We start from the raw sequence: 24813 nt of genomic DNA on the forward strand, positions 1-24813 counted from the left end.
CTTCAGCTAGATATTGCTAATGACCAGGGCTTGGCAAACCCCAACCAAAACCATTCCTGCCAACCCTAAAACACTAGAGCTTTATCTGAGATTCTACAAAGGTTCCGTGTACCATGATTACTTTCCAGAACACTACAACCTCCAGATGGGTTCTTAGGCCAGATAAGTCCTGAAACCCAGAGGGGCTAGCCTCTCCTGAACATCAACTAGTTTCATTCCCCATCCCATATTATTGAGGTCCTTTACAACATGAGAAAGTTGTAATGGAAATGGCCCAAATACCCCTAAAGATTGGGAGAAAGTTCAAAGGAGAAGGTGGACTTAAACAGAAAAGCTAGGATTTAACAAATGAGTATGGTTGCTGACTCATTATATTGATATTTCTTTTTAGTCTCCAGTGGCTTGGAGCAACTAGAAGGAAAAACCTAAAATTGTGGAACTGCAATCCATACCAAACTCTGAAATCTGTCCCATAACTAATTGTTGTGGTGTGCTTTGAAATTTATTGCTTTTTATAGTATATGTTATTTTTCACAATAAAAAAAAAAAAGAAAAAATGCAATAGAAGCTTATGTGACATCTGTTTAAAATGGATTGCTTTATATCATTAGTCTAATTTATGAAAATATTCATTCACTCAATACATATTTATCAAGTACCTACTCTACTGGTAGGTGTTGTGAAGGAAATTAAGGCAATACTGCATTACAGTAGATAATTGTAGATTTTTATGTTCAATTTATAATTTCTTTAAATGCCTAGGTATTTCATATCAGATTTTCAAAGAAAAAACTAATATGGATGTTAGAGATATGTCACAGATAGATAAAATAATTTTGGTCCAATTTTCAGCTGAATTAATAAGTGCTTTTGAGTATTCTACTCAGAACACTATACTAAGTTTTTCTTTTTGTGTTTAGAATATCATTACTACTGCTTTATAAATTCATTTATGTTAATTTTACAGGAGTTTAGACTTGTAAAACTCATCTGGGAACTACTACTTTTTTTGAGTCATAATAATGATTACCAAGCTTCAAGGTTAAAAATCAAGTAATACATAAAAAGCAGATAGTGATACATTTTATTAGAACCTTCTTAATTAGTTGGGTTTCTTTAATATTCTAAATTAGAAAATTTACAATATTCTTTCATAATTTAGAATATGTTTTATATAGAGATTACACTTCTAATGAGAATTTAAAAAATTGGAATACCATTATAATTTCAAAACAGAAACATTTATAAATATAGGCAGGGTTAATAAAATGTAACCTAATTCCAAAATATTTGTTTTAAAACATGTTAGTTTCTTTCTATGCAACCAAGTGTACAGGGGTATACTGTATCTAGCCTTCAGTCCCCAACAGTAATTATTTACATTTAATAGTTATGTTTTAACCAAAGGATCTTTGTTGGATTTCCACTTTCAATATAGTAATGGATTACTTATTTCATTTGTGGTTTCACTGGCAGACATAATATCTGGCCACAGCTCTATGTACCTGCAATATTAGTTTGCAAAGGTAGTTAAGACACCCAAGATTTAGATTTGTACTTAAGGAGACTGCCTGGGGGCCTGGCTCGCATCTTCAGTAAAGGCTGCATGTTTCCAACCGGCTTTGTAAGAATTTCTATGGGTGAGTTTTTGACAGGAGTATAGCTAATAACAAGGTAGCACTTTGTTTGTCATTTGCTATTTTTATGTGTACACACATACAACTCTCTCAGGACCCTCATCGGGAAGATGACTGGCAAGTAATGATTCAAGCATTATTGGATGTTCTGGCCAAATACCACTGAATGTAAAATTTAATAATATGAATTAACACATCACTGAAAAAAGAATGAAATCTCCTAGAACCCATCTGAAAACCAACAAGACTTCAATGTTTATAACATTTCCTCTTTTAGATTAAATAAAAATCTAACTGCAAAGCATGCAAAATCCTCTTTTGACTTCTTACCTTAGCACACTGCATGTGATTGCAGCCCTCATTCTTCTGTATCGGAGACTTACAGTTAGCACAGGGCTTGGAGTTAGTTAACAACCACAGGCAGTTGGCAGCATCCTCATAAGCTTCACTAACTCCCACAACTTTATTAAGCACAAACACAAAAATAAATGATTTAGTATACAACTTCAGGAAGAAAAAAAACCTCAAACTTTTCTTTGTATATGGCCTCTCAATTTTAATCATGCATTTATCTTTCTATTAGGGTCTATGGCAAAGTTTTTAAACTGCTTCGTTGTGAATAGCATAATTACAAGAAAAGGAGCTATATTCCAAAAGTTCCATCTATGAAACCAGGTTTGTAGGAGATTTCTTCCTAAACTTGCATTCAATTAAACAAGGGAAGAAAACAAACAAAAGCATTACTTTCTATTTAAAATAACTATTACATGAAACAAATGATAAAGAATGGATATTTTAGACAATAATTTCTTAAACAGGCCAGTTGCAAATATAAAAAATTCTCCACCATAGTGAAAAGCATGAAAACTACATAGGAATATCAACATTTTTCATTCATAATTAGATGAACTTAAAATGAATTGAATACAACATGTATAAAACTAAACATCAGCATTTCCCCCAGACTTGCTCCTCTCACTGTCTTGGTAAATTCATGATCATCTACCCAGAGTCAATCTAAGAAGGGTACAATCTAGGATACTCTCCTCTTTCCCTCATGCATGGCATTCCATTAATTCTATTTCTTTCTCTCTGGTATCTGCATCCTCTCCATTCCTAGTTCTTAATTGCTTTTGTTCTGGTCCTCCAGGCCTCTTACTGGGACTATAAAAATATAGAAAGCCAACCTATCTCTCCGGCTCCTTCTCCCTCCCACCTCCAGTATTTTGCTAGAAAAGTGATCTTTAAAAAATACACATCTACTTATAATTACTCGCCATTGCTTACAAGATAAAATCAAATGCCTTTAGCAAAGAATACACAGCTCTTCATAATTTAGCCCCAGTGTACTCTTCAAGCAAGTTCCCCACACCAACCTTATACCCATTTTCATCTTAAACTTGATTTATTCTACTATAATTTGAGATTCACAATCCTAAATAATGCCATGGTGTTTTAAGATTCTAAATTTTACAAATTTACATTCTATAGATTTCTTGCCCAGTAGAGAAAAGGAACTTAGGAGGTAGACAGAGTATCGGATGGACAATTGAAAAAATTATATGTCAGTAATAAAGCTTGTTTTGTTTTGTTTTCTAGCTCAGAGTGTACTGGAAGAGAGGTTAGAAAAGCCATTTTAGAGTCACTGAAAGTAGCCTATTGAATTAAGGCCCTTATTGCATGCAGGCACTCTCAGAAAGGTTGGCTAAGGGGTTTAGCCCTATAGTCCAAATGCAGAGGAGAAATCAGACCCTATGAGTTTTGAAGTTTAAAAGCAAAAGTTACTCAGCTCCTGGTAATAAGTCACTAGAGGGAAGAGGGAAAAAGATTGGACTGCCCTCTGGGAAAAGTCTCTGCATATGAGCATTAAGAGTGGCCCTTTGGGAGGGGGCTAAGATGGTGGCTTAGTAAGGTACGCGCATCTTAGTTCCTCCTCCAGAGCAACTACTAGGTGACCAGAAACAGTGCAGAACAGCTTCTGGGGCCACGGCAGGGAACGGACACACAGCGTACCGCAGTCTGGACTGGCTAGACCGTCTGCGAGACTCCGCTGCGGTGAGCTCCCCGAGTGGCGCGAGCTTCCCCGGGCCGCGGCGGCTGGTGGCAGGTGCACCTCCCTCCCTCCTTCCCGAACTGGCTGAGAGTCTCAGAGAGGCAAGTTTCCCAAGCCGCGGCGGCTGGCGCCCCTCTTTCGCAGGCAGCTTTCCAGACCGGCTACGAGTTTCAGATCAACGGGCTCCCCAAGTCGTGGCGATGGGCGACCGGCGCCCCACCCCCGCGGGCAGCTTCCTGGTCCGGTGGTGGGTCTCGGATTGGCGAGCTCCCCAGGCCGCGGAGGCCGGCGACCAGTGCCCCTCCCCCTACAGGCGGCTTCCCAGTTCGGTGGCGAGTTCCCCGGACTGCGGCAGCCGGCGACCGGCGCCCCTACCCAACAGGCGGCTGCCCGGAGGGAGAGGACGGAGTTTCTGACAGTGGCAGGGGTTGGGTCCAACCAAACACCAATAGTGGCATTAATAAAGGAGCCACAACATCTTTTGCTGGTGGGAACCACAGACAGAAAAGCGCCACCTACTGGGCAGGATAAAAAAACAGAGTCCACAGACTTCACAGGAAAATCTTTCAACCTGCTGGGTCTCACACTCGGGGAAATCTGATTAAATGTCCAGATGCCAGCAAAAAATAACAACTCACACCAGGAAAATTGAAGATATGGCCCAGTCAAAGGAACAAACCAATAGTTCAAATGAGATACAGGAGCTGAGACAACTAATTCTGAATACACGAACAGAAATGGAAAACCTCTTCAAAAACCAAATGAATAAATTGAGGGAGGACATGAAGAAGGCAAGGGATGAACAAAAAGAAGAAATGGAAAGTCTGAAAAAACAAATCACAGAACTTATGGGAATGAAAGATACAGTAGAAGACATGAAAAAAACAATGGAAACCTACAATGGTAGATTTCAAGAGACAGAGGTTAGAATTAGTGAACTGGAGGATGGAACATCAGAAATCCAAAAAGAAACAGAAACTATAGGGAAAAGAATGGAAAAATTTGAGCAGGGGCTCAGGGAATTGAATGATAATATGAAGCGCACAAATATACGTGTTGTGGGTGTCCCAGAAGGAGAAGAGAAGGGAAAAGGAGGAGAAAAACTAATGGAAGAAATTATCACTGAAAATTTCCCAACTTTTCTGAAAGACCTAAAATTACAGATCCAAGAAGTGCAGCGCACCCCAAAGAGAATAGATCCAAATAGGCATTCTTCAAGACACTTACTAGTTAGAAAGTCAGTGGTGAAAGAGAAAGAGAGGATCTTGAAAGCAGTGAGAGAGAAGCAATTCATCACATACAAGGGAAACCCAATAAGACTATGTGTAGATTTCTCAGCAGAAACCATGGAGGCGAGAAGACAGTGGGATGATATCTTTAAATTACTAAAAGAAAAAACTGCCAACCAAGAATTCTATAGCCAGCAAAATTGTCCTTCAAAAATGAGGGAGAAATTAAAACATTTTCAGTCAAAAAGTCACTGAGAGAATTTTTGACCAAGCGAACACCTCTGCAAGAAATACTAAAGGGAGCACTAGAGTCAGATACGAAAAGACAGAAGACAGAGGTGTGGAGAAGAGTGTAGAAAGAAGGAAAGTCAGATCTGATATATATAATACAAAAGGCAAAATGGTAGAGGAAAGTATTACCCAAAGAGTAATAACACTAACTGTTAATGGGCTGAATTTTCCAATCAAAAGACACAGACTGGCAGAATGGATTAAAAAACAGGATCCTTCTATGTGCTGTCTACAGGAAACACATCTAGGACCCAAAGATAAACATAGGTTGAAAGTGAAAGGTTGGGAAAAGATATTTCATGCAAATAACAACCAGAAAAGAACAGGAGTAGCTATACTAATATCCAACAAATTACACTTCAAATGTAAAACAGCTTAAAGAGATAAAGAAGGATACTATCTACTAAAAAAAGGAACAATTAAACAAGAAAACATAACAATCATAAATATTTACACACCAAATCAGAATGCCCCCAAATACGTGAGGAATTCACTACAAATACTGAAAAGGGAAATAGACACATCTGCCATAATAGTTGGAGACTTCAATTCCCCACTGTCATCAATGGACAGAACATCTAGACAGAGGATCAATAAAGAAACAGAGAATTTGAATATTACAATAAATGAGCTAGACTTAACAGACTTATAGGACATTACACCCCACAACAGCAGGATACACTTTTTTCTCAAGTACTCATGGATCATTCTCAAAGACAGACCATATGCTGGGTCACAAAGCAAGTCTCAACAAATTTAAAAAGATTGAAATCATACACAACACTTTCTCAGATCATAAAGGAATGAAGTTGGAAATCAACAATAGGCAGAGTGCCAGAAAATTCACAAATACGTGGAGGCTCAACAACACACTCTTAAACAACCAGTGGGTCAAGGAAGGAATTACAAGAGAAATCAGTAAATATCTCGAGGCAAATGAAAATGAAAACACAACATATCAAAACCTATGGGACGCAGCAAAGGCAGTGCTAAGAGGGAAATTTATTGCCCTAAATGCCTATATCAAAAAAGAAGAAAGGGCAAAAATTCGGGAATTAACTGTCCACTTGGAAGAACTGGAGAAAGAACAGCAAACTAATCTCAAAGCAAGCAAAAGGAAAGAAATAACAAAGATTAGAGCAGAAATAACTGAAATTGAGAACATGAAAACAATTGAGAAAATCAAAAAGACCAGAAGTTGGTTCTTGAGAAAATCAACAAGATTGATGGGCCATTAGCAAGACTGACAAAAAGAAGGAGAGAGGACGCAAATAAATAGGATCAGAAAAACGCTGATGCCCCGCCAGCCAGCCCGCCCTCCTCTATTTGTCCACCGGCCCGGCGCGGCGCTCACGCCCCACCAGCCGGCCCGCCCTCCTCTCCCTCTTTGTCCGCCAGCCCGGCGCGGCGTTCACACCCCGTCAGCCAGCCCGCCCTCCTCTCCCTCTTCCCCCTTTTGCTCCGGCGGTGCTCCATCCGCCATCTTATCCTTCCCTTTCTCCTCGTGCTCCGGCAGCTCTCCAACCACCACCGTGCCCTCTTCCGCCTTCACCGGCTCCTCCGCCACCGGCCTCGACAGCCTTGCCACCATCACCTTTCCTCCTCCAGAACAGCTACTGGGGGAGTGGAGACGATACAGAGCAGCTCCCGGAGCCACGACGGAGATCAAAGGGTCGGTGTACCCCATCCTGGAACGGCTGACTGTCTGGGAGAAACAGCTCTGGTGAGATCGCCGAGGGGCGCAGGCTTTCCCGGCGGGACGGCAAGCGGCCAGAGACCCTCCCTTCCTCCTTCCCGGGCCAGCTGGCAAAATTGGGTAGGCGGTTCCCTTGGGCCGCAGCGGCTGGTGCCCGCACCACCCGAGGCCCCCCAGACCAACTGAGACAGTTGGGTCGGAAATCCCCAGACCGTGGAGAATGGTGACCGGGGGGTCCCTTCCAAACACGTGACTCCGTGGTCCGGCTGGGAACAGTGCATTCTCCCGGGCTGCGGCAGCTAGCGCCCTCCCGCCACGCTTGGCGCCCTGGGCCGACTAGGAAATTGGGTCGGGTGCTCTCCCGGGCTGTGGTGGACGGCGACACTCCCCGCGTTCGGATCCCCGGGCCGGCTGGCTCTCTTCCAAGCCGCTTCGGCTGCCGAACCTTCCCCACGGTGAGAGTTTTCCAAAGTTAAAGGACCCACAGCAACTTTTACTGGTGGAACCCATAGATAAACGTGTGCCACGAGCGCCACCTACTGGGCAGGATAAGAAAAACAGAACCCAGAGATTTCACAGAAAAATCTTTAAACCTGTGGGGTCCAACACCCATGGAAATCTCACTAAATGCCCAGACGCCAGCAGAAGATAACGGATCACGCTCAGAAAATTGAAAGTATGGCCCAGTCAAAGGAATAAACCAATAGTTCAAATGAGATACAGGAGCTGAAACAACTAATGCTGAATATACGAACAGAAATGGAAAACCTCTTCAAAAACGAAATCGATAAATTGAGGGAGGACATGAAGAAGACATGGGCTGAACAAAAAGAAGAAATAGAAAAACTGAAAAAACAAATCACAGAGCTCATGGAAGTGAAGGATAAAGTAGAAAAGATGGAAAAAACAATGGATACCTACAGTGATAGATTTAAAAGGACAGAAGATAGAATTAGTGATTTGAAGGATGGAACATCTGAATTTCAAAAAGAAACAGAAACTATAGGGAAAAGAATGGAAAAATTTGAACAGGGTATCAGGGAACTCAAGGACAATATGAACCGCACAAATATACGTGTTGTGGGTGTCCCAGAAGTGAGAAGAGAAGGGAAAAGGAGGAGAAAAACTAATGGAAAAAATTATCACTGAAAATTTCCCAACTCTTATGAAAGACCTAAAATTACAGATCCAAGAAGTGCAGCGCACCCCAAAGAGATTAGACCCAAATAGGCATTCTCCAAGACACTTACTAGTTAGAATGTCAGAGGTCAAAGAGAAAGAGAGGATCTTGAAAGCAGCGAGAGAGAAGCAATCCATCACATACAAGGGAAACATAATAAGACTATGTGTAGAGTTCTCAGCAGAAACCATGGAAGCTAGAAGACAGTGGGATGATATATTTAAGTTACTTAAAGAGAAAAACTGCCAACCAAGACTCCTATATCCACCAAAATTGTCCTTCAAAAATGAGGGAGAAATTAAAACATTCTCAGACAAAAAATCACTGAGAAAATTTGTGACAAAGAGACCAGCTCTGCAAGAAATACTAAAGGGAGTACTAGAGTCAGATACGAAAAGACAGAAGAGAGAGGTATGGAGAAGAGTGTAGAAAGAAGGAAAGTCAGATATGATATATATAATACAAAAGGCAAAATGGTAGAGGAAAATATTATCCAAACAGTAATAGCACTAAATGTTAATGGACTGAATTCCCCAATCAAAAGACATAGACTGGCAGAATGGATTAAAAAACAGGATCCTTCTATATGCTGTCTACAGGAAACACATCTTAGACCCAAAGATAAATATAGGTTGAAAGTGAAAGGTTTGGAAAAGATATTTCATGCAAATAACAACCAGAAAAGAGCAGGAGTGGCTATACTAATATCCAATAAATTAGACTTCAAATGTAAAACAGTTAAAGAGACAAAGAAGGACACTACATACTAATAAAAGGAACAATTAAACAAGAAGACATAACAATCATAAATATTTATGCACCAAACCAGAATGCCCCAAAATACGTGAGGAATACACTGCAAACATTAAAAAGGGAAGTAGACACATATACATAAGAGTTGGAGACTTCAATTCACCACTCTCATCAATGAACAGAACATCTAGACAGAGGATCAATAAATAAATAGAGAATCTGAATATTACTATAAATGAGCTAGACTTAACAGACATTTATAGGACATTACATCCCACAACAGCAGGATACACCTTTTTCTCAAGTACTCATGGATCATTCTCAAAGATAGACCATATGCTGGGTCACAAAGCAAGTCTTAACAAATTTAAAAAGATTGAAATCATACACAACACTTTCTCGGATCATAAAGGAATGAAGTTGGAAATCAATAATAGGCGGAGTGCCAGAAAATTCACAAATACGTGGAGGCTCAACAACACACTATTAAACAACAAGTGGGTCAAAGAAGAAATTGCAAGAGAAATTAGTAAATACCTCGAGGTGAATGAAAATGAAAACACAACATATCAAAACCTATGGGACGCAGCAAAGGCAGTGCTAAGAGGGAAATTTATTGCCCTAAATGCCTTTATCAGAAAAGAAGAAAAGGCAAAAATGCAGGAATTAACTGTCCACTTGGAAGAACTGGAGAAAGAACAGCAAACTAATCCCAAAGCAAGCAAAAGGAAAGAAATAACAAAGATTAGAGCAGAAATAAATGAAATTGAACACATGAAAACAATAGAGAAAATCAATAAGACCAGAAGATGGTTCTATGAGAAAATCAATAACATTGATGGGCCCTTAGCAAGATTGACAAAAAGAAGAAGAGAGAGGATGCAAATAAATAAGATCAGAATGGAAGAGGAGACATAAGTACTGACCTCACAGAAATAAAGGAGGTAATAATAGGATACAATGAACAACTTCACGCTAATAAATACAACAATTTAGATGAAATGGACGGGTTCCTGGAAAGACATGAACAACCAACTCTGACTCAAGAAGAAATAGATGACCTCAACAAACCAATCACAAGTAAAGAAATTGAATTAGTCATTCAAAAGCTTCCCAAAAAGAAAAGTCCAGGACCAGACGGCTTCACATGTGAATTCTATCAAACATTCCAGAAAGATTAGTACCAACTCTCCTCAAACTCTTCAAAAGATCAAAGTGGAGGGAAAACTACCTAATTCATTTTATGAAGCCAACATCACCCTCATACCAAAACCAGGCAAAGATATTACAAAAAAAGAAAACTACAGGCCAATCTCTCTAATGAATATAGATGCAAAAATCCTCAACAAAATTCTAGCAAATCGTATCCAACAACACATTAAAAGAATTATACATCATGACCAAGTAGGATTCATCCCAAGTATGCAAGGATGGTTCAACATAAGAAAATCAATTAATGTAAAACACCATATCAACAAATCAAAGCAGAAAAATCACATGATCATCTCAATTGATGCAGAGAAGGCATTTGACAAGATTCAACATCCTTTCCTGTTGAAAACACTTCAAAACATAGGAATACAAGGGAACTTCCTTAAAATGATAGAGGGAATATATGAAAAGCCCACAGCTAATATCGTCCTCAATGGGGAAAAATTGAAAACTTTCCCCCTAAGGTCAGGAACAAGACAAGGATGTCCATTATCACCACTATTATTCAACATTGTGTTGGAGGTTCTAGCCAGAGCAATTAGACAAGAAAAAGAAATACAAGGCATCGAAATTGGAAAGGAAGAAGTAAAACTATCACTGTTTGCAGACGATATGATACTATACGTCGAAAACCTGGAAAAATCCACAACAAAACTACTAGAGCTAATAAATGAGTACAGCAAAGTAGCAGGTTACAAGATGAACATTCAAAAATTTGTAGCATTTCTATACAGTAGTAATGAACAAGCTGAGGGAGAAATCAAGAAACGAATTCCATTTACAATTGCAACTAAAAGAATAAAATACTTAGGAATATATTTAACTAAAGAGACAAAAAACCTATATAAAGAAAACTACAAAAAACTGCTAAAAGAAATCACAGAACACCTAAATAGATGGAAGGGCATATCGTGTTCATGGATTGGAAGACTAAATATAGTTAAGATATCAATCCTACCTAACTTGATTTACAGATTCAATGCAATACCAATCAAAATCCCAACAACTTATTTTTCAGAAAGAGAAAAACCAATAAGCAAATTTATCTGGAAGGGCAGGGTGCCCTGAATTGCAAAAAACATCTTGAGGAAAAAAAACGAAGCTGGAGGTCTCGCGATGCCGGACTTTAAGGCATATTATGAAGCCACAGTGGTCAAAACAGCATGGTATTGGCATAAAGATAGATATATCGACCAATGGAATCTAATAGAGTGCTCAGATATAGACCCTCTCATCTACGGATATTTGATCTTTGATAAGGCAGTCAAGCCAACTCACCTGGGACAGAACAGTCTCTTCAATAAATGGTGCCTAGAGAACTGGATATCCATATGCAAAAGAATGAAAGAAGACCCGTATCTCACACCCTATACAAAAGTTAACTCAAAATGGATCAAAGATCTAAACATTAGGTCTAAGACCATAAAACAGTTAGCGGAAAATGTAGGGAGATATCTTACGAAACTTACAATTGGAGGCGGTTTTATCGACCTTAAACCTAAAGCAAGAGCACTGAAGAAGGAAATAAATAAATGGGAGCTCCTCAAAATTAAACACTTTCGTGCATCAAAGAACTTCATCAAGAAAGTAGAAAGACAGCCTACACAATGGGAGATAATATTTGGAAATGACATATCAGATAAAGGTCTAGTATCCAGAATTTATAAAGAGATTGTTCAACTCAACAACAAAAAGACAACCAACCCAATTACAAAATGGGAAAAAGACTTGAACAGACACCTACCAGAAGAGGAAATACAAATGGCCAAAAGGCACATAAAGAGATGCCCAATGTCCCTGACCATTAGAGAAATGCAAATCAAAACCACAATGAGATATCATCTCACACCCACCAGAATGGCCATTATCAACAAAACAGAAAATGACAACTGCTGGAGAGGATGCGGAGAAAGAGGCACACTTATCCACTGTTGGTGGGAATGTCAAAGGGTGCAACCACTGTGGAAGGCAGTTTGGCGGTTCCTCAAAAAGCTGAATATAGAATTGCCATACGACCCAGCAATACCATTGCTGGGTACCTACTCAAAGGACTTGAGGGCAAAGACACAAACGGACATTTGCACACCAATGTTTATAGCAGCGTTATTTACAATTGCAAAGAGATGGAAACACCCAAAATGTTCATCAACAGAAGAATGTCTAAACAAACTGTGGTATATACATACGATGGAATATTATGCAGCTTTAAAACAGGATAAACTTATGAAACATGTAATAACATGGATGGACCTAGAGAACATTATGCTGAGTGAGTCCAGCCAAAAACTAAAGGACAAATACTGTTGGTCCCACTGATGTGACCGGACATTCGAGAATAAACTTGGAATATGTCACTGGTAACAGAGTCCAGCAGGAGGTAGAAACAGGGTAAGATAATGGGTAATTGGAGCTGAAGAGATACAGACTGTGCAACAGGACTAGATACAAAAACTCAAAAATGGACAGCACAATACTACCTAATTGTAATGTAATTATGTTAAAACACTGAATGAAGCTGCATCTGAGGTATAGTTTTTTTTGTTTTTTTAATTTTTTTATTTTTTTCTCTCTGTTATCCTTTTACTTCTTTTTCTGTTGTCTTTCTATTTCTTTTTCTAAATCGATACAAATGTACTAAGAAATGATGAATATGCATCTATGTGATGATATTAAGAATTACTGATTGTACATGTAGAATGGAATGATTTCTAAATGTTGTGTTAGTTAATTTTTTTAATTAGTAAAAAAAAAGTAAAAAAAAAAAAAAAAAGAGTGGCCCTTTGATGGAACTTAACAGAGGAGGAGTAGGACTACCTTGGTGCATGGAACCCCAAGTCCCTTACTTCTTAAATCTGTATCAACAATGAACCAGCAGCTACTGTTGGACTTTAAAGCACTGGCTTTTAATTCTGCACAACCAAGAAAAACGATGGCAGCAATGGTCTGATGAGTCACCAGTTCTAAATTTACTTGGTAGAAGATGGTTTGATAAGGGTGCTGGTGGGAAATTTCTCAAATAATTTGGTGGAGAAAGGGAGCCTCAGGAGTAACAGCTTGCTATACTCATGGTCAATAAAGTTGAGCTAGTAATTGTAAAAATAAGAGCAATAACAGTTTTGTCACCTAGTCTGTGGAAGTGATACTGTTTATGAAAGGGTATTACTATAAAACCTAATTGTTAAGTACACATCACATTTAAGGGATCTACGTTTTCTTTAAAAATAGTTGTTTTTCTCCTCCTTTCAGCATCAACATTATTTTTAGTCCAGAGACTCTAACATTCATTACTTTTATTGTCTATTGTTATAATAAAATAAAGCACAAAGCCATTAAAACAAAGCAGCTGTGTTGCCTACAACATAACAATTGTTTTCCTCCACACTTGGTTAGAATGCCAGTTCCTAACTGTATTATAGTGGACTGCATGAGGTAAATGGTATTTAGGAAATAACCAAGTTCAGTTACAATAAAAACTTAAATACTGGAAAAATGCCTTCACTTTCAATTTCCTAAAAATACTTATTTCATACATTCATTCCTTTGCAATACTGTTCTTAATATCTGCACTATATTATCCTCCTTTAATCTACCTAATGAGTCTTCTTTACCTGTACTTATTTTCAAATTCTTCCCTTCACTTCAGTTACATGTCTATTATATCTGATCTTCTTTCCTTAATCTAGCATGCTTAATTCTTTTTGTAAGAAAGATTAATTTAATCAAGCATTAGAATATATCAGAATTTAAGTGCTATAAGTAGAATCAATATAAATTCAAGTGAAAACAAAGTTGCTTTCAAATACTGAATTCTTAAAATGGTTATCTGAATTCTAATCAAGGTTACTGAGTACTTAAATAAAATCATCCCTACTTCCTGTTCTGATTGGATACAATGGAGGCAATTTCAGTGCTCCCAAACACTATTGGAATCTTTATAAGAATCAATTATTTGAACTGATCTAGCATATTTTCTACTACTTTTTCTCATTAATTAGATTTTATCATTCCTTTTCATTTTCAAAATTCAAAGGCTTTGGAAAACTGAGCATAAAAGAGAAATCTATGTCATGAGCTTACAAGTTCTGTTAAAAATGTTTATATCAAAAGATGTCAAAATCTGAAGTAATATGTAAACTCAAAACAGCATTTAATCATATTTTGAAAATTTTTATTTAGTGATGTTAAAGCATCGTAGTTAAGCTATTACATTTTGCTCGAAACCTTACCCTAAGTTTCATAATCTTAAATGGCTATTTATAGTAATCTACTGACCACCATCTTTCAGTGAGGAGGACACACATGAGTAAAGTGGGAAATGCCTAGGTTTTTCTCAGTAACCTGGAACTTCTCTTAGTCTTAGCCTTGGCCCCTTCTCTGACAAACCATCTACCAGGTGTCTCCAGTCTTCTGCCTTCTGTCTTATTTTCTACCTTTCTTCCATATTCCTAAATTAAAACACTGATTGGGGCTCTTTTTGAGGGTGAGATATCTGTAGTCTTTGAATATGTCATCACAGCCCTACCTCATCCGAGAATATCCTTCTTATTCTGGATTAGTTGAAGAATATTTAGTTTTCAAGATACTACTTAAGCATCAATTCTATAAAAATTTTCTTAACCTCCTCCTAGGGATAACTAACCTCTTCTCCCACCCTAATATGCCATAGGTACACTGTTCTTTTATAGCATTCTTAACATTCTTTTTTCACTTTGTATATATCTAACTCTCTTTAAAATGTATGAAACAAACACACCAGGAAAACAGGGAAAATGGATGGGTATCAGAAGAGCAAAGGCAAGCTATATCTCACATTCAAGGGAGGGACACATGAATCTGGGGAACAAGAACAATCTATATAGGTGTTTCTTGATTTGGGAAGTACTAGCATATGATAGGTACTCAACAAAATATATAGGTTGACTGAACAGGGAATTAACAGACAGAACTGTTTAAACATATCTAACTATAAAATCCCTTTGCTCTGGATAAGGGACATAAGCCTTTTCATCACATGAAAGGGATCACCCCATTATCAACCAATAAACCTGGTATTTTGTTTTACATAGTAGTCTCTTCTCCATCAGGTTTGAATAACCATGAGTCAGTGGATAAAAGGAACCTCAGGAATCTAAAAAGGCTGAGGACCAGCTCTTGGGCAATAGTAAATTCCTGAATATAATATAAGCCAGTAAAGTCATGAGGCTGGCAGCCAGGCTCTTCAGGGCCACTTCAGCTACTTTCATTTATATTAACTTCAAAGAAAACAGTAGCCATAAAACACTTTAGGAGATAGAAAATTATTACATGGGAAGTTATTTCAAAGCAGCCTATTTACTTGTTAAATGTGGGAATTGCTACTAGGAAGGCTATAAAAGCCCCCTCTGAGAATTCAAACCTTTATTCTATCTGTGTCACTCAACTCATCTAGGCATTAGTTTTCTCATTTGTAAAATAGGATTATTAACATCCAACCTCATGGCATTTATGTGACAATAGATAATGTATTTATAGAAATCTCAAAAATAGTTAAAGATATGGTATTTAAATCTACAGAACCAAGAAATATCAAGGAATTAAAATATCAGCTCCTCCACTGGAAGCTTCCAGGGAAATGAGAAGCTTCCCTACCCTACACATCAGACTCTTTTTCCCATGATATACTGGAAAACTGATTAGCCCACCACAGGGAAAATGGGAAGTACTATATAGGGAGGGCTTAAATGTGATCCCTGTTTACACTGGTTATCTTTAGGCTGGGGAATAAGAACTATAAAAATGTATGGCCTGTCAATGATCCCCGCATGTAAAAACTCTGATCTTTAAAGGGATGTTGATCAGAAGGGTGATGTTAAGCAGGGGATCTATAGCAATAACAAGTCTGAAAACCTCTAAAATGAAGACTATAAGAAATATGAACATATTATCTTTTTAATAATATTAGAAATTATGTAACACAGCTATCTAAAATTTCTCTTACGTTCTTCTGGTTTCATTTCAGTTATTTTTTGTAGCCAATTTTTCCATGTTTGGCAATCACAAGGTTCATGGGCTTCACCAAGGCACTCCCTAAAGGGAAAAACAGAAAAGGCAATTTAAAAATATTTTTCATCAACAAGGTAAAAAGAATGGGTAGGAAATGCTCTTCCAATTTTAAAGTTGAGAAACTAATAAACAATGACTACTGAGAGATAAATAATTTCAACAGAGGATTGAAAATGTGATTTCAAAGCTTGATACTACCAGGTCAATTTCTTTTTTAAATCAATACATTTATCTACACATTTATTAAGTTTCAAATAGACCACCCTAACTATTTATAACATGTCTGCATGTCTTAAGAACTGTAAAATAATTTTTTCAATTAGGTTCTGCCCTCACTTATAGTTTAAATTCTTGCTACTCAAGATTTGTTCCACTGGCTAGCAGCATCAGCATCACCCAGGAGCTTGTTAGACATGCAAAAAAAGAGCAGTTCTCACAAGCTGTACTGATTAGAATCTGCATTTTATCAAAATTCTCATGTAACTCCTCTGAATTTTAAAGTTTAATAACTACTATTTTAAGTCACATTTCATAGTTATATTTATATCTTTGAATCCCCAAGTAACAGGAGGTGTAAGAGTAAACTACTTTCCTTAAATTCCTAACTTATCACCTAACCTGGTATGCCCGTTTGAAGCTATTATGTACCCCAGAAGAGCCATGTCCTTTAATTCTCATTTGGTATTGCTGGGTGGTTTCTTTTTCATTGTTCTCATGGAGATGTGACCCATCCAATTGTGGGTGGTAATTTTTGATTACATGGTTTCCATGGAGATGTGTCTCCACCCATTCGAGGTAGGGTTGCTTAGTGGAGCCCTTGAAGAGGGAACAATTTTGGAAAAAGCTTTGGAGCCAACAGAGTCACCAGAACCAATAGAGCCCACACAACCAGAGACTGCTGGAGATGAAGAAAGAAAACGCCCCTGGAAGCTGTTAAAGAAGCTTGGAGAGAAAGCTAGCACAGGTCATCATGTGCCTTCCCAGCTAAGAGAGAAAGCCTAAAGATCACTGGCCTTCTTGAGCCAAGGTATCTTTCCCTGGGTGTCTTAGTTTGGACATTTTGATAGCCTTGCCTTAATATGGATGTTTTCACAGCCTTAGAACTATAAACTTGCAGTATAATAAATTCCCCTTTTAAAAAACCATTTCGTTTCTGGTATATTGCATTCCGGCACCTTTATCAAACTAAAACACCTGGCATTTGGGAAATCTCTTCCATAACTTGTGGTTTTATAGAGCTCCTAGCAACTTAGTGGTACCATAGACATTCAAAAACATTTGGTTGATTAAAATGGAAAGAGATACATTAGATTAACTTTAGCACATTTTAAAATCAACAATGCTTTCCAGAAATGTATAGAATATCCATAATAACTACTAATTTTAATTTGGCACATATATTAGCATTCACTAGACTAAGAAATATACCAAAGATCTCGGAAGAGTATTTCCATATGGTGCTTGAGAATATGTGTGGGAATAAAAAAAAAATCTAGATTTCTCACAACTTATTAAAACTGTTTTAGATTCTTGTGGGACACATGGAAGAGGTACCCACAACTCTGGGCCCACTCAGGCCATGTCCACAGGCTTCCAGGAAGATGGTAGAACAGGACCGGCTGAGCTCATCCCTGCTCCGTGAATCATCTAGAGAAGTGGTATAAAACAACCAGCATGGAAGTTCCAGGGTGCGAGTGATCAGAGAGGGTCTTTTACACTATACTGGGAAGTCCTGAATGAAAAAGTGGAGAAACTGGGATGGAGAAAACAGGGTGAGTGTGCTCAGTTGTGTCTCCACATAGAGAAAGCAGTGGTACACAGGAAGGAGTGGGTCTAAAAGGAGTGGGGTGCCTTGCAATCCTCCTGCTTGCCTCCACAGCATGCTTGGGAGGTCTTCCCTCTCAGCTCTACAGCTGGGAGCTCTCTTTGGAAGGAGGGGGAGACACAGAGTGGAGCAGGTCTGACAATTGGCTGGTGAAAGAGACTCGATGGGTGCTGCTACAGCTTTCCTTTCCCGACAGAGGCCCAGAGCCATAGGCATGCACAGGAGGAGTGGCAGAGACAAGGAAGTGAGCTGTGCTATGCCACCAGGCACTTCTGAGTTGGCTGAGGGCAGGGGCAGTTGAAATACATAGTTCTACAGCCCAAGGTCATTCCAAGTAGAAGTCCAGAGACCATCAGACTCACTGGGCTCACAAGCAGATTCTCTGCTGAGATGCAGACTGCCCATTCCCCAGCCCCGTGGTTGGCGGTTTTCAGCACATACTGAGATAGTGATCTTAGTTGGAATTGCACCATGCCAAAATTAGCTGTCACAGTGAGGGAGAGGTGTACTTGGGGGGAAGAGGTGCCCTAAGGTGTTACTTGCTGGAAAGAAACAGAAAGTGCAGTCTAGCAAACTGCCTATATCTGCTTAGTTTTCAACAGATCTTCAAGTACAGTTGCATCTCCTGCTTGTAGTCTGGGCCTTGGTTTGGTGGGGAATTATTTACAAACCAAGTACAAAAGAAGACTTTCAACGTAAACACAAGTAAATGCAAAATCTTAGAAGAGTGAGGGAAATCAACCTTCAAAATAACCTTACCATATAATAAAATGCCTCAAAGCCAAAGGAAAATCACAAAGCACATAAAGATGCAGGCAGATATGGCCCAGCCAAATGACAAAATTAAAACAACAGAGGAGGGTGCATGGGTGGTTCAGTGTATAATGATCACCTTTCATGCGAGAGACCCAGGTTCGATTCCCAGACCACGCACCCTGCTCCCCCTGCCAAAAAAACACACCAGAAGAGACACAGAATTTGGAACAACTAATCAAAGACCTTCACACAAATCTCCCAAATAAATTCAATGGGTTGGCTAAAGACTTAAAGGATATTAAGTAGACACGAGAAGAGCATAAATAAAAATTTGAAAGAATAGAAAAATAGCAGATCTCACATAGATAAAAGAAACTTTAGACCAATTAAAAAATATTAGAGACACACAACATTAGACTTGAAGAGGCAGGAAAAAGAATAAGCAAACTAGAGGTCAGGACAAAAGGAAAAAATGGCAAAAAAAGATGGAAAAACTGGAACTGGACTACAGGGAAATGATGGACAACATGAAGCAGGCAAATAAAAGAATCATCAGTGTACCAGAAAGGGAAAAGAAGAGTAAAGGGCTAGGAAGATTAGCTGAGGAAGTAATGGGGGAAAACTTCCTAACCTATACAAAAGTCATAGCTAAACAAATCAAACAATCCCAATGTGCCAGATTGAAACTGGTGTGTACCCCAGAAAAGCCATGTTCTTTAATCCTCATTCAACATTCTTGGGTGGGATCTGTTCATTGTTTCCAGGGAGAAGTGACTCACCCAACTGTAGGGTGGGGCATTTTATTAGGTGGGTTCCATGGAAATATGTCTCCACTTGTTCAAGGTGGTCACTTATTGGAGGCCTTTAAGCAAGAAACATTTTGGAAGAAGCTGCAGAGCTGACATAGGTAAAGATGTTTGGGGATGAAGAAAGAGAATGCCCCAGAGAAGCTGTTTCAACCAAGAAGCCAAAGACCCCAGCAGGTGCCAGCCACGTGCCTTCCCAGCTGACAGAGGTGTTCTGGACCCACTGGCCTTTCTTGAGTCAAGGTATCTTTCCTGGATGCCTTAGTTTGGAGACTTTTATACCCTCATTTATATTTTGACTACTGCATTTCCTACTTTAACTTATATGGACAGAGTAGTTGAATACCTTAAGTACATGGAACCTTGAATACGGCATGAGATTTTGTTGGTTTGTCCAGGTAATGCCCTGATAAATTCCAGAGTGATTAAAACAGCGAATGAAAAGGTATTTGCAAAGTTCCCTTGGGGGAATAGGGAAAAAGAGGGGAAATTCAACTTTCCCATTTGAGGAATTCCTGATATTCTCACAAGCAGTAGGGACAACCAAATCAATAGGCCTAGCCCTCAATCTTGGGGTTTGCCCCTGTGAAATTCATCCCTGCAAAGAACAGGATAAGCCTACATAAATTTAGGCCTTCGAGTCACCCCCAGAGAACCTCTTTTGTTGCTCAGATGTGGCCTCTCTTTCTCTCAGCAGACACAGAAAGCAAACTCATTGCCTGTCCCCCTCTATGTGGAGCATGATTCCCAGGGGTATAAATCTCCCTGACAATGCAGAACAGAAATCTTAGGATGAGCTGGGAATCGGCATCAAGGGATTAAGAAAACATTCTTGACCAAAAGGGGGAAGAGAGAAATGACACAAAATAAAGTGTCAGTGGCTGAGAGACTTCAAACAGAGTTGAGAGGTTATCCTGGAGTTTATTCTTACACATTATAGAAATATCCCCTTTTTAGTTTATGGTGTATTAGAATGGCTAGAGGGAAGTACTTGAAATTGTAGAGATGTGTGCCAGTAGGCATGTTTCTTGAAGATGACTGTATAATGATATAGCTTTTGCAATGTGATTGTGTAAATCTTGTGTCTGATGCTCCTTTTATGTATGGTATGGACAGATGAGTAAAAAATATGGATAAGAAATAAACAAATAATAGGCAGAACAAAGGCTAAAATAAATTGAGTAGATTGAAATACTAGTGGTCAATTAGAGGGAGAGGTAAGGGGTATGGTGTGTGTGAGTTCTTCTATTTTCATTTTTATTTCTTTTGCTGGAGAAATACAAATGTTCAAAAAAATGATCATGGTGATGAATACACAACTATGTGATAATATTGTAAGCCACTGACTGTAACCACGTAACCATGTAACCATGTCAAGAATGTTTGTATGGATGGACTTCCGGGAAGATGGCTGATTAGAGTAGATAGAGATTAGCCCTGCTCCACAGAAAAGTTGGAGAAGGGACAGGAGGGCAACTGAGGTGGCAATTCGGGAGTGCAGCTGACCTGGGAGAGCCTTCTGCACCACATGTGGCAGCCCTGGTTGCAGAGGCCAAGGTACTGAGAGGTAGAAAGCTGGAGCCTGGCGCAGAGGGGCAGAGCTGCAGAGCGTGGGACTAAGCGTGGGACTAAGAAGTAAGTCAGGCCACACTGCTTGGGCGCACTACCCTCACCAGTGCAGCCCCTGACTGGTGTCTCACCCTGCACCCCACACACATGAACCCTGTCACCCTCTACCATTCCCCGTGCTCCAGGCATCCCCATCCCACCAGCCCCCAATGCACGTACCTTCCCCACACCCTCACCCCACATGCAGCCCAACCCACCTCTCCTGTACCCCTCCCAAGCACTACCTCTCCATCCCTGTTTCCTGAAGGCTGTTGTGGGCACTAACCTCCATACCTGCAGTACCCCTGCCCCCACCCATAGTGCCAAACAGACTCATCCTGCCCTCCCTGAGCTCAGCTCATCCATTTATGGCACTTCCAGGCCCACGTATGCACACGGGCCCCCAATCACATCATTCAGCTCTGGGAACCACACTTTATAGCAGTCTTAGAACTGCACATGCACACAGCCCTCAGCCTCACTTCCCAGCTCTGAGAAAGTGCTGACCAGTGCAGCTGGGTCATATCTGCCCCCAATCCATGAAGGCATGATGTTAACCTGCTGCCACAGCTCTATGCATGCGCACAAAGGACTCTGTGCCTTAGACCAGCACACACCAGGGTTACAACCCCCAGACCAGTACACTTGCACAGCTACATTCTCCCTGGCCGCTGTGTGCCCACATTCACAAGTATCAGTGTAACATCCCCAACCTGCACCCATACCTGCCCTGAAACAAATCACTGTACTGAGTGTTCCACCCTGTGCCCTGCTCCCTGCTGTATAACCATCCCACAAAAACAAGGCCTTAGACTATTGAAAGAAATCAACTCCCAAAGTAAATCAATCAAGATGTTTACATGTGACAAAGACAGCAGAAGATCACTAAACATATCACAACGCAGACAGATATAACCCTGCCTAATGACCAAATTAAAACACCAGAGACACAGACACTGGAACAACTAATCAAAGATGTTCATACATAAAAAACTCATACATACCACATCCCTTACCCCTACCTCTTATTGACCACTAGTATTTCCATCTACCCAATATATATATATATTTTTTAACTTTTTTGAATGTATAGTCTAACATATATACAAAGCAAAGAAATAAAAAAGCAATAGTTTTCAAAGCACTCTTCAAAAAGTGGTTACAGGACAGATCCCAGAGTTTGTCATGGACTACCATATGATCCTCTCAGATTTTTCCTTCTAGTTGCTCCAGAATATTGGAGGCAAGAGGGCTTAAATACTTTTTTAACATCACAATCGACTTTTTTTCCTTCTTTTTTTTGTGAACAATAAAAAATATATAAAAAAGCCATAAATTTCAAAGCACAGCACTATAATTAGTTGTAGAACATATTTCAGACATTGACATGAGTTACAATTTCACAATTTTAGGTTTTTACTTCTAGCTGCTCTAAAATGCTGGAGACTAAAAGAGATATCAATTTAATGATATGGCATTCATATTCATTTGTTAAGTCTTATCTTCTATGTATAATTCCACCATCACCTTTGATCTTCCCATACCTCTCTTTAGGGTTGTTTGGGCTATGGCAATTCTATATTTTTTATATTGGTCTGTCATTAATATGGGGTAGGGAGATGGAACTATCTGATGTTCTGGAGAGGCTGGGCTAGGTTTTAGGACTTATCTGGACCAGGGACCCATCAGGAGGTTGTAGGTTTCTGACAAGTTACTCTAGTACCTGGAACCCTTATATACTGCCCTAGGCATCCTTTAGGATTGGCTGGAATGGTGGTGTTTGGGGGTTGGCAGGTTATGATAGGTAGCAAGGTCTACCTGAAGCTTCTGTAAGACTGACCTCCAGAGTAGCCTCTAGACTCTTTCTGAACTCTCTCTGCCACTGATACTTTATTAACTACACTTCTTTTCCCCCCTTTTGGTCAGGATGCCATTGTTAACCCACAGTACCAGGTCTGGATTCATGCCTAGGAGTCACTGAGTTTTTCCTTTTGTCTTTTTATTTCTTTTTCTGGAGTGATGTAAATGTTCTGAGAAATGATCATGGTGATCAATATACAACTATGTGATGAAACAAACAAACAAAAAGAACGGTTGTGGTTTTTTTCGTTGTTTATAATAAAAATACTAAGAAAAAAAGAAGAGGGTACCCCTATGCCATCTCACCCCTGCACCTGTGGACCTGTGCCAGGGCCCTGTCCACCCGTTATCACTCACCCAATACATGTCCCACAACCTCTGCCTAGTCCCTACACACTTGTGCATCTGCTTCCTGTTCCCCCTGGACTTCCCACCCTGTGCAAGGTCACATTCGTGCCACAACCTCCCTATGCCCCCCGATTTCTGTGCCCTGTACCCCACACCCTGACACCCCATGATGCACACGCTTCATGCACCCACCAGCATTCAGCCCACATACCAGCCCTAGCACAATCACTCAGTAACCCCCATCTGCCTCCTGCCACACCCTACCTCTCTATTTCCCACTCTGCACCCTGCTTCTGTGCTCTAAGCCTGCCTGAGTAGCACCTCACCCCTCATCCCCATGGCACCCTCACGGCACATCCACAACCCTGCGACCTGCACCCCACACTCACAGGCACCACACCATGGTAAAGGTAAAATCAAAGGTTTATGATACAGAATATAGGAGACCTAGAGATACATAGAAGCTCTTATAAGTGAACAGTTTGCTAATGAGGTTGAACTTAATTGTAAGGGGACAGACAGAAGTGAAGGTGGTTCACAAGTGGGTCTGTAAGTAATATTACCATATTGAAGGTGAACATGATTGAAAGGGGTTATACAGACTCATGTGCCCCACTAATTAACACTACAAATATAAATAAGTTCTTGCAAATGAACTACTGCAAAGGTATGAATCTTGTAAAAAGAGTGCATAATTTCACGGTGTAGGGAGAAAATGTTATTGCATGCTATGGACTACGTTTAACAGGAAAACATCAACGGTACCGCACCAATACCAGGAGTACATAATGGGGGGGAAGGAATGAGAGTTAGGGGGACATTTGGATTTACCATTTGGCAAGGGTGTGTTTATTGTCTTTTTCTTGGCAACAATGAAATCATTTAAAATTGAGAGTGTTAATGAACTGTTGATCTTGTACATTATACATGAGGCCCAGTAAATGGAGGTGGCTGAAAGATGCACTAAGAAGTAGACTGGCGAATGAGGGTGTAAACATATGATTAAGCACGGTTCTGCTACAAAAAGAACAAAGTTGTAAGGCATGCAACGATGTGAATGAACCGGTGGGACATTTGGTAAGGCAAAATAAGACAGAGCAAATATTGTATGGTCTCAATTAGAAAATACTTATAAGAAAACTGGGGCCTAGATTGTAAGCTCTTACAGTAGTCACATTCAGTCTGGAGTGGTAATTGTTACTTCTGGATTTTAAGGGGCTGTTTTATATATGTATAACCTGGTATGTAGGGATAAGAATGAAGCCAACAGGGTCAGTATTAAGGTAATTCAGAATAGAGGGATAAGGAAGACACTGCCTGTATTTCAGAACTTCACCTACCCTTTGAGACCAAAGGAAGAAAGTTTTATTATGTTCAGAACCTAAATTTTCTGTCACACATAATCTAACTCAACCTGTCTGGATACATCATTTAAATAATCCAAACACAGGGAGCACAGAAGAAGAATGAGAGCCTTTAATCCTCTATAGTTTAATGTAATGCTTGGATACAACCCA

General features: G+C 39.6%; 1 protein-coding gene across 13 annotated transcripts in view; it reads right to left on the minus strand.

Moving 5' to 3' along the window:
* The window catches only part of ANKIB1 (ankyrin repeat and IBR domain containing 1), a 212979-nt gene that overhangs the window by 14367 nt on the left and 173799 nt on the right, over positions 1–24813 (minus strand). For all 13 annotated transcript variants that reach the window (XM_077153457.1, XM_077159136.1, XM_077155843.1 and 10 more), the window contains 2 exons: positions 16029–16117; positions 1968–2098 (listed from right to left, as the gene is read on the minus strand). In XM_077153457.1, coding sequence (XP_077009572.1) covers positions 1968–2098; positions 16029–16117 — 220 coding nt within the window. The remainder of the gene's footprint in view (positions 1–1967; positions 2099–16028; positions 16118–24813) is intronic.

Source organism: Tamandua tetradactyla, chromosome 1, assembly GCF_023851605.1.
Source record: "Tamandua tetradactyla isolate mTamTet1 chromosome 1, mTamTet1.pri, whole genome shotgun sequence".
Lineage (NCBI taxonomy): Eukaryota > Metazoa > Chordata > Mammalia > Pilosa > Myrmecophagidae > Tamandua > Tamandua tetradactyla.